Here is a 10873-nt window from a genome sequence, read left to right on the forward strand (position 1 = left end):
TTTTTTTTTACCACATGAATTCATCTCTATGTTTTTGTCTCTTCCCTTTTACTACATTTATTTGGCTTTCATCTTATCCCATGATTCCAATATCAAGACTTAAGATCTGTCAAGATGGCCCCTCAACAACTACTCACATAGAGCAGGCTACTTACAAAATACTAAGCAACTAAAACACAACTTTCCAGAGTATGAAGTCCTGCTGTCAAGTTCTATGACAAAAGGAATGATTTCTTAAATTACGGGTAGTTTTGAACCTGGGGTACACACTGAAAAAATATTCAAGAAATGCAACAACAACAAAAGTAAATTTTATTGCAATACAACAAAATCTGTTAACATTGCTAATAGCCATCAACCAAGGGTCTCAGCAGGGCGTAAATCACCAAGATATATAGAATGGCGCTCCAAAAGTTCTACTAAGGGATCTTCCGGCTTATTACTGAGTAGATCATACTGTGATCCCACAGACCACAAAGATTCCAAATCATACAAATTTCTTGACTGCTTGGAGAAAATATGGACAGCAATATTACCTAAAACAAAAGGAATGAAAAAAATGAGGGGGTGACAGCTGAGAGGCATATGGGATTATTGAAATGAACAGTCACATCCACCTATCAAACTGGCTATGATCACGATATTAATGGTCATGAAAAACTACAAGCTTGCTTGCTTTGCTTAATGTTTTTTTTAATACTTGTGCTCCTACTTGAGCTAATATCTACATTATTAAAAGAAAATTTTAAAAAATTTAATCCTAAAGAACCTATATCCCTAGGAATGTGTCATGTGCTGTCAAAAGTCTAGACTTTAAATCACCAGTATACATATAACTCCCATCATAAGTTGTTGCAATGTTGTAAGATCACTTTGTGTATGCTTAAATTCCACATCAATAAACAATTTAATATCATAAATAAACCGCATACCAATGCTCCATGAACAGGACTCTCATCCTCTGAAATACTGTACACAAGTTCCTCTCTTTTCCTTTATTAATTTATATACAGTAAAACCTCGTTAAGATGTTTCTACAGGGGACAAGGAAAAAGAAAGTGTTAAGCGAGAAAATGTACTGAAAATACAAATAAAAACCATCCAACAGGGATCTGGAAACACCAGATAAGATTTATTCTGACATGAGGGCATTTTACGTTGTGCATCCCTGGGTAGGCCTACGGAGAAAACTGTATCTACCATTTCTAAAGATGAGAGGAAAGTATTCAAGGTGTGAAAAACACGAGAGAACAAATATGATTTTTTCCACAGATGCTTATAAAATAACAGTGCACTGAAAGGAGTAAAAAATATTGGACATCAAATATGAAAAAATTGCACGGGGAGGCCCATAAAAATATAAAGTATTATTGCAGACCACAATCTTTCTAAAACAATGTTAGTAGAAGCCTTTCATTCCGGACCAGTGGATTATTAAACATTATTTTCTGGTCACACTCTACGACAATGAATACGGTATTGGAGGTTACACTCGACCATATGCGACTACAAGGAATGACTTTGGCCGCCATTTTGAATTCGACCAACTCGAGTGATCGAGTCGAAACTTGAAGATGCGAGTTTCAACATTCGCGCCACTTCTGTGCACTTAAAGATGCGGATGCCAGTCCACTTTCTGACAGTTTTAATTTTGTCTTCATCAGTAAGAAATTTCACGACTCTTTTCGTATCCATAACTAGGCTATAACATGACAAATATGCACCATGATAGCCAACTTCACACGATTATGTTCCTAATCCAGATATAGGCTATCAAGGGAAAAATATTTGCTACCCTTGACTGTACCACTCAACAAAAAATAAATTTCTAACTTCTGAATGGAATGTGAAATACAAGCACAAACAGGCTCACTGTGTTATTCAGCAATCTTGCTGGTAACCTGCAAGCAAAATTGAACATTCTTAAGGCTAAACCTGCAAGCAAAATTGAACATTCTTAAGGCTATCAGCTTGCTTCCCAAAGGTGCAACTTATCCTGTAAAGTTCAGGAATTCTTGGTCTTTGCCTGTAATCACGCAACTGTGGTGACAGGTCTTGCCTGAGTTGAAAATCATTTTTCTTTCACAAGGGATGACAAATTATATTTTCAGGGTTGTAATCATTCTGGAGGGATCTGAACCCACACATCTTGCACTGCTACCCACAAATTTGTGATGCAATATGTGAGGTATTTTGATATAGATTTAATACGATGAGAATCGGGATTTTGAATTTACAACATAACAGGAGAGAAAACATGTTAATGAGGAATGCACTAATGAGGTTTCACTATAAGTATGGGGGAAAAAAAAAAAATGGTCTAAGTATTCCTTTCCCTGTTATGACCTTGAAAGGTCACTGGTCAATCACTTCCAAGCACCGCCTCGTGAATACCTTTGACGCTGACCCGACAATCCACCATAAGCACAATGACAATGAAACTGCTTTCATTATCCAAACAACCTGGATAACAAACTCATGCTCCTCTTCTCCAAGTCTTGCCCATTTTCCTCATTAATCTTAAAATTTATGATGGTACTTTTAGGTTACTATAAGTTTCTTCCAAGCAGCCTATATTACTCAATTACAATCTTTGCATTATTTTCTTATCTTGCAAAGGAAAATATCACAGCAATGTTAAGTATGATAACACTCCAATATATTTAATCTAAGTGATAGATAATATACATAAATCATTGATATCAAATACAACTCATTCTTCAAATTTAATGTATATGCTGCATTTCTATATTTATTCTTCTGTATCACATACAATATTTTTACACCAACTCTCCACAACCTTTTCAATTACAATTCGTTAAAATTTTAAATCAACCAACATTCTTTCCTTTTTATATCTCTCTACTTTTTACAACATCTGCTTCACTTTATATAATTTTTAAATATGGTGTCACACTATTTTTCTGTCACTAAAAAATAATTGAATCATTGAATGACTGAGTAGCCAAAAGTCATGGGAAGACACTGAATGTGATGTTAATAATGAGTTGCTCCTCCGTGAGCCCTCAAAACGGCAGCAATAGGCGAGGCATTGACTCTACAAGGTATTGCAATCGTTCTGGATGGATGAACCCATGCATCTTGCGCTGCTACTCACAATTGGTCTTGTGTAGTTGGTGCGGGGTTCACGGAGCATACACCAGCATCGACAGCATCCCATAAATGCTTGACTGAATTAAGATGAGGGTATCTGGAGGGTTAATCCATGGTCGTAACTTCACTCATTTTCATTCAGTATTTATAGGAATCCTACACAGATAGCCGTCACAATAAGGCAAGATTCGATGCACCCACAATCCCATAAATATGTGTCTTACAATAGCCTGGTGGATCGTTACTTCAGGGTACCTATGTCTAAGTGCAATTTGAACAGAGTACTGAAGATCATCCGGTTAATGGCCAAGGCTAAGTGGCTTTAAAGAGAACTTTATAGAACATATAATTAACAAGTTTAAGTATCGCCCTCGCACCACTTTGATGAAAGATAAACCAAAACAAAAAGCTTTTTCGATATTTACATTCAATAAAGATGTTTATAAGGTTACAAATGAAGCGGAACATTAAGATCTCATTCAGAACGGATAACAGAAGAGCAGAAGTTTTACATAAAACAACAGCAATTAATAGGAGTAATCCCTACTCCAAGTCAGGAGTGTATAAGTTTCGATGCAATAACTGTGACTGCGGGTATGTCAGGCAAATAGGGTGTAGTTTCAGGGTTTGATACTGAACATCTTAATGCTGTGAAATATAGTAGATTCTCAGCCGTAGGCCAGCATGTCCACAATCTTAAACACAAGTTCACGGACATAGAGCAAGATCTTGAGATTATCAAGACGCTAAACAAGGGGCCATTGCTTGATGTTACGGAGGCGTGCTTCATACATTTAGACCAGTATTTTAATGCTAATTTAAATCTAAATGAAATTTCTGATAAACCTAGAATTCTATTCGATTTCCTGATAACATTGTTTACAAATATAAGATTTCCAAGAAATATTAGTATTCTTCGTGCTATTTGTTATAGTTTTTCATATTATTCTTTTCGTCTGCAACGTCCCCCGGACCCCACCTTCACTATCGCTCCATAAGCGATTCTCCCTGTTTACCCCTACTACTCCTCCTCAACGCATCTCTGCTTCAAGCACTTGACTCAAACAAGCCACCACTCATTGTGCTACAGCCGCCGCGTTAGGTCGTTTGACATGAGTCCCTCAAATAGCTTAAAAATGGATAGGGTTTATGTCTCTCCTCCCTTCATTAATTTTGGGTTTTCATCATTTACAGGTTCTGATATTGAACTGAGAAACGTAGTCCATGTTAACATCTTCGGGACACATTTGTATGTATCCACCTTATCAGGTTACACTCAATAGTACAGCCAAGTATAGTAAACATCCTGCTACAGGAATCAAGTTTTAGAGGATGGCACATTTTAGTACATAAAAATTATAAATAAATATTAGCACGATGAAGTTTTTGGTGTAATTAGTTTTATTAATGTAATATAGGTTCGAACTGAACAATTTAGAGTTTTAACACCAACAGATTTGAATGTATACATTTTTAATTCAGTCAGTGTATTCGACCTTGAAAGTCAGTGCTATTGAACTTCACACAAGGTGTTAAAAAATAAATAAGGAATAATTTAAGTAAGACTCAGTAAACAACAAGATCGAACTCAGTACCCAAGATGAATGACTTTGAACGCACACAAGTTTGTGAACTTTAGAAATATGAGACAATAACTTTGTATTTTATCTATGTATATATTTTAATCATAAGGTCTATAGGAGTTGGTTGTAGTAAAACGTTGATATATTTTATATTAATTGCCAGTTTTTCATTACTTTCATGCAGCTGATGATGGCGCTAAAGAAACACCGAAACTAGTACTGCTAAATAAAGTTACATACATACATATCCCACGTCGTTCCATCTTAAGCGATGGGTCGGCAAACGAGGCTTCACCACCAGTTGCGGTTCCTGAACTTCTCTTCTTCTTCTTCTTCAATGCTTTCCAAAGTATGTCCTCTCTGTTGAATGTCAATCTTCACCATGTCCTTGTACCTGAGTCTTGGTCACCCTCTTGGTCTTTTGTCTTCAAGTTTTAGATCGTACATTTTTTTTTTTTCTTTTGGTAATCTGTTATCACCCATGCGTCACATATGTCCATACCATCTCAGTCGCTGCACTGTTATTTTGTCCCGCAGTCTTACAACTTGAGCCTGCTTGCGGATTTCCTCATTACGGACTCTGTCCCTCCGTGTTTTGCCGATCATGCTACGGACAAATTTCAATTTCTGCAATGTCCCCCGGACCCCACCTTCACTAGGTGGAACCTCTAAAAACTTCTTCTCCAACCACTCACGTGCCACCACAGGGCAGTGACAGGGCTCATTGTCCTGTTGAAACATGGCATCTCCATCAGGGTACTCTAGGGACAGAAAGGGATGCAGATGGTCTGATAGAATGTCCACATTGCACCTGTCAGCACTCCCTGCAGCTAGGCAATGGGGCCTAATTGTGACCATGAGCACGCCGCCCAGACCGTAACTGAGTCACCTCCTGCCTGGATACAACCTTGTTGACACGCAGGATCCATAGCTTCCTGGGGCATATGCCACACTGTCACGCGCCCATCACCTTGATACAACTGGAACCAGGATTCATTGGACCGTACCACTCGCCACCACTGTTCCATGGCCCAATGCCGATGTTCGCGGGCCCATGAACGCCGTTGAGCTCTGTGTCGAGGTGTCAGGAAAGGGACATGCGTTGGTCATCGGCTGGTGAAGCCTATGCAGTGGGTAGGCCTCTTTACAGTCCTGGTAGAAATGGGTTCCTGGCTCCCAACATTCAACTGGGCGGTGATCTGACTCACAGTAGCCTGTTGAGAACCCAGTATGGTTCTGCGGAGGTGACACCTGTCATCTTCACATGTGGTGGTTTATGCAGGTGGTAACATTCTCTCTGCGATATTGAAGATGCACCCTCAACACTGTTGACCTTGGAAACCCGAATTCACGTGTGATCTCCGCAATGCTATGACCCATGCGCCGTGCGCCAATGATCATCCCACGTTCAAAGTTAGTTTACTCGCTACGTGTTGCCACCTTCACGACACTGGTGTCTGTGATGGACTGCTCAGCTACGCCGCAGCTATCCACAATGCTCAGGGGTCATACACAGCGCATTTTCTAATGGGACACCCCTTCCCATGACTTTTGGTCACTCAGTGTATATAGATCGTCCACGCTTAGGCATTCGCATTACAATTACAGTCCAATATGAATACATATAAATCAAAATACAGTGGAACCTCAATTATCCGTTCCCGGAAAGTACGTTTCCCCGGATTATACGTTCAAATTATGTGGTCCCGCGAGCATCCCAATTAAATCACGTTGTAAAAATCCTGCATTATCTGTTCCTCGAAGAAACGATTTTCCGGATCAACCGTCCAGAAATTTCAGTCCCATCAACGCTAAATCCTCGATAAAGCGTTTTTCAAGAAACTGTATCTCACGAAAGGACTTCTACGGCACACTTTTAGATCTTGGCGTTACTGCCCCGGCATTGCGATAATTAGAGCAAGTACTGTACTGAAAAAGACGATTGGCGGTGAACTTGCATAAGGGACCATCTTAGCATCGCATTCGGGTGGTATTGTTTAGAGAATCCTCAGAAATCGTAAAGCAGAGAGAGGCCACGCAATTGGAAGGAGACAGAGCGCATTTCGACAGGTCTACTTGAAGACGGAACGAGTTTCGTCAAATGTTCGTACAGTACTTGTAAAACGTCTACATTACGTCCAGGGTCAGATGTTTATATTTTTACGTTTTTTGACTGCATCGCCGAACAGGTTTTCGGCACTTCCCTCAGGGCACTCTATAGTCACTGGGCTTTCAGGTAGGAATAGAAACTGCTCTTTAACACAAACCTAGTTTATCGTATACGATTATATTATAGAGAACAGAACAAATGTTGCACCTTACATACGTAAAGCCATGTGAGGTCTTGGGATTGCCTTTTACTGTTTTGGTTCTAATGGAAAGTTTGTGTTAAAATATCATAAAAACCGCAGTCATTTTATTTGGGCACGTTTCGTTTAAAAAGTTTGTATCATTTCCCAGTCATACTGACTTGTGCAGCGAACGTGCTTTCCAGCTGAGCTCAAGGTCACGAATAACTGTAATTTCTTGAGTTTTCACATTAGTTTTTTCTCTTTCCAATTTGATTGTGATTAGTGACAGACAGAATTGAATATCTTGCATTTGCGAAGTTTTGAGATTCTATACTTGCATTCAAAACCATATTCTCGAGTTCAACATAACCTGTAAATGTCGATGTAGGCCTAATTTACGCAGTACAAGATTTCCAGAAACTGACTACGAACAGTACACCAGTGATAAAATTACAATGGAAGATTAAGAAAAGAAGGGATTTCGCCATCATGTTGGGCGCTTTTGTATCTAAAGTGTTTTATTTTATTACATTAGAGAATTAAAAACTACTTGTGGTCGATTGTTGTTTGGCTTGGTGGTAATAGATTTTTCGAAGAGTTTGGCTGATCCAAGTTGAATTGAAAGAAGTTTTCACAGAAAACTGGCAAAGTTTCCCAGGTAAATCTGAATATAAAGTATCAAGATTTTTAAATCACGTACCGGTAATTAATGTTTGAAGCCGGTCCCGCGGTCTAACTTGCCTGCCTCTCACACGGAGGGCCCGTGTTCGATTCCCGGCCAGATCGGGCATTTTTACCTCGATATAAAGGCTGGTTCAAGGTCCACCCAGCCTACGTGATTACCTTTAATTAAGGAGCTATTTAATTAATGATGAGATGGCGAGCCCAGTCTAGAGAGCCTGGAAAAACGGCCGAGTCTATTGTTGGTTCGATCACGCGAACGAGACCGTTACTTTGAGAAAGCCAGGCCACTAGAGAGGACAACCACCTACTGCACACCATTAGAACTTCATTGACGGTTTCCACTAGATTACTACAATTTACTATGCATCTGTCTTCTACCTAACACAGCTTCTCATATTTTTATATGCAGCCCTTCCGACCCCTCTATAATAAGGCAAAACACCAGCCAACATTATGAAACAATAATGAAGAAAGGGACCGCTAGATTGAGAAGATATTAAGAATGCTGCTATTTCTGAAGCCTTAAATTTAAGGTGTTTTTTCTCCTTATCACAGGCTTTTCGCCTGCAGGTTAATTCAGGCTTGGTTTCTCTCAAAATGTTTGCTCCCGCTCTCCTCCTGACCATTTTGATGTGATGGGTTTCCACTAGGATTTTGACAGCGATTTCAAACTGTTTTGTCGTTTTTATAAACTAATAATTTGTAAACTATGAGGTCCACAACCTCACCATGTGCTACTATTATTCATTTCCATCTGCATCATTTGTTTTCTCATTCCCTTGTTTCTTAGGTTAACGCAGTTTTTAGTATCAATTATTATTTCAAATTAACACCTGTTTCACTGAATTTTGTCGCAATAAGTTGTTTTTTGCTCTGCATATTGATGTAAATATTGTATATTTGTGCTATTTTGTTTCCGTCTAGGCTCTCTTTTGTTTGTTTTTTCATTTGCGCTTTCATTATGTTTTTTAGCATTTTTTCAACTCATATTATGTAAATTATTCCAACCCCCCTAATTTTTTCACTGAAGATGGCTCAAACAAGCCGAAACATGTCTGAACTTGTTTACTCCGTCTAATGACGGAATATAGCCTATGATGTATTGAATAGGAGGATACTTTCATTTTTCGCCATTGTAAAGCACTGATTTTTTCTTATGTACATTGGCCATACCATTTTGTCGCCTATTAAATATTGCATATCGCGATACAATTCATGAAATGATGATGTTTGACAAGTGAAGCAATGAAACGAAAGCAAAGAACTTCAGTGAACACAGATATCACACACGAAATCGTTGAAAGTGTAAGACAAAAGACATACGTGTGCCACTGTGAGCGCAACACCAAATGTACTTGTAAAGTGGTAAAGTACGTATATACAATATTCTCCAAAAATCAAATATTTCTTAATTTGCCAGGGATTTTTCACTTGATATGTGTAAAAGCAATTATTATGTTCCATTTGTGACAAATTTTATAGTGATATTTGGGTGATACCAATGCGCACTATACCCCACAATTCCAAGATATTACTGCAACTTGCAACCTCAGCAGATTATCAAATAATTATGTTTATTTATCTACTTAGAAGGGAGAACTGCAAGCTTACCTAAGTCCATTGCTATCCAATCTTTCGAATTTTCACCTTCAATCTTTGGAATTTGATCACCAGCGTGCATTTTTCTTTTAAAAGCTTTACGGATAAACTCTGCCATAGCTTTCATATGTCGCTGTGATTTTCCAGTAACAACAATAATAAAGTCTACATAATTCAAATTAGAAGGTAAACTTGCTACAAATACATCTTGAGCATTTTCTCTTTTCAGCAATTCCACGAGTTCTCCAATGTCAAAAACACCACTGATTCCTCCTGAAAAGAGTCGCAAGATTTTTTTTAATAATATGAACTTCAATAACCTTTTGTTTCTCAACCAGTTCGATTATGCATCTGGTCGTAGTGGACAATTTAAAATATATATGATACAGTAATATTACATTCAACTATCTACTATTTATTTTAAGACGCACATACTTTCCAGACTAATTCCAACAAATTCATCTTCTTGAGAATCCTGAACATATTCATTCGACTTCAACCTTTCTTCCTCGATATCCAAAATGAGAGGGGCATTTTCATCCTTGAATATTTCGTACTTTCTCCATCCTGTTACCACATCCGATTTACTCTCTAAGCCCTTCGCCCTTCTATGTACCGGTGGAAAATTAGTCTCTTTATCGCAGTAATTTCTTATCAAACTGACATGTCTAATTTTTGAGGTTAAGTTACAACCCATGTAAGCAAAGATCCCACTGGATTTAAATATAGATATTTGGAAATGAAAGATACTTCTACAGAGACACATTTTGACAACAATGTCACAGAATCACACACTAACATTGACTTCCGCTCGTCAAAAATTAAGTTGAGCTCCTATTATAAATATTTAAGAAAACTGTGACAAATAAAAATATGCTATTCAAAACACACTGAAGATTGTTTTTGTTGTTCACTGAAGATTGCACGACTCCGCTCGCAACTCTCAATGCCAGGGTCACCAACAGCACGGCGTGGAAATCTTCTAATCGAGCTAAAAGCAAATACTGTATTTGCTAAAAGGTAAGCTTATAACTCATGAAAGCACCAGATTTTTTAACTGTTCGAGCTCTCTGGCGTGGTTCTAAAATGAGACAGTAACATATATTTATCTGCGCGCTTTTTAGAGATAGAGTTACACCCTAGTGCTGAATCGGTTGACTTCGGTTATCTTCGAGATTCGTATTGGCAACCTCTGAAACACAAACTAAGAATCGCTTATGATTGTTGCGCGACATCTGGCGTACACATTACGTACTGGTACTGTTGTTGTTTACACCGTTGCCTACGCTATAATACAAGGCCTTGAAATGCCACTAGGATCGCGATGTTACCCCTTGTGTTCGCATGGCCGTGAATGTCTATAAGTATATTATATCCTAAATAAAGAGAGCTGAATGCTGTATATAGGTGTCTACAGTTTCAAAAATTTCCTACTCAGGGGCTACTTATCGAGTTTCAAAACTTTCTCACTTCTACTTGAGTGGCTCGAAGCAATGTTGTCTAATAGAGGTCTCAGAAATTTTTGGAGTAGAAAAAGAGGTAGTTTGTCGTCTTTACACTCTCTACACTTAATTCCACTGATGAACCTGGCTTTCAGAAAAA

At 38.4% G+C, this 10873-nt stretch overlaps 1 protein-coding gene across 1 annotated transcript; it reads right to left on the reverse strand.

Moving 5' to 3' along the window:
- Positions 1-289: 289 nt before the first annotated feature.
- On the reverse strand, positions 290-10309 carry LOC136877604 (ribosomal silencing factor RsfS-like protein, 312). Its single transcript, XM_067151768.2, has 3 exons — positions 9707-10309; positions 9284-9544; positions 290-536 (listed from the first exon to the last, which is right to left on the reverse strand). The coding sequence occupies exons 1-3, from the start codon at positions 10035-10037 to the stop codon at positions 355-357; spliced, it is 774 nt and encodes a 257-aa protein (XP_067007869.2). The 5' UTR covers positions 10038-10309; the 3' UTR covers positions 290-354.
- Between the last annotated feature and the right edge of the window lie 564 nt (positions 10310-10873).

Source organism: Anabrus simplex, chromosome 7, assembly GCF_040414725.1.
Source record: "Anabrus simplex isolate iqAnaSimp1 chromosome 7, ASM4041472v1, whole genome shotgun sequence".
Classification (NCBI taxonomy): Eukaryota; Metazoa; Arthropoda; class Insecta; order Orthoptera; family Tettigoniidae; genus Anabrus; species Anabrus simplex.

What these genes read in the sequence shown, in the direction of transcription:
- LOC136877604 (XM_067151768.2), bottom strand. Translation starts at nt 10,037, where the DNA reads ATGTGTCTCTGTAGAAGTATCTTTCATTTCCAAATATCTATATTTAAA. An exon ending in TGTTGGAATTAGTCTGGAAA is followed by an intron (nt 9,545 to 9,706) that starts GTATGTGCGTCT and finishes GACTCTTTTCAG; the next exon opens with GAGGAATCAGTGGTGTTTTT. An exon ending in TTGGATAGCAATGGACTTAG is followed by an intron (nt 537 to 9,283) that starts GTAAGCTTGCAG and finishes CTTTTGTTTTAG; the next exon opens with GTAATATTGCTGTCCATATT.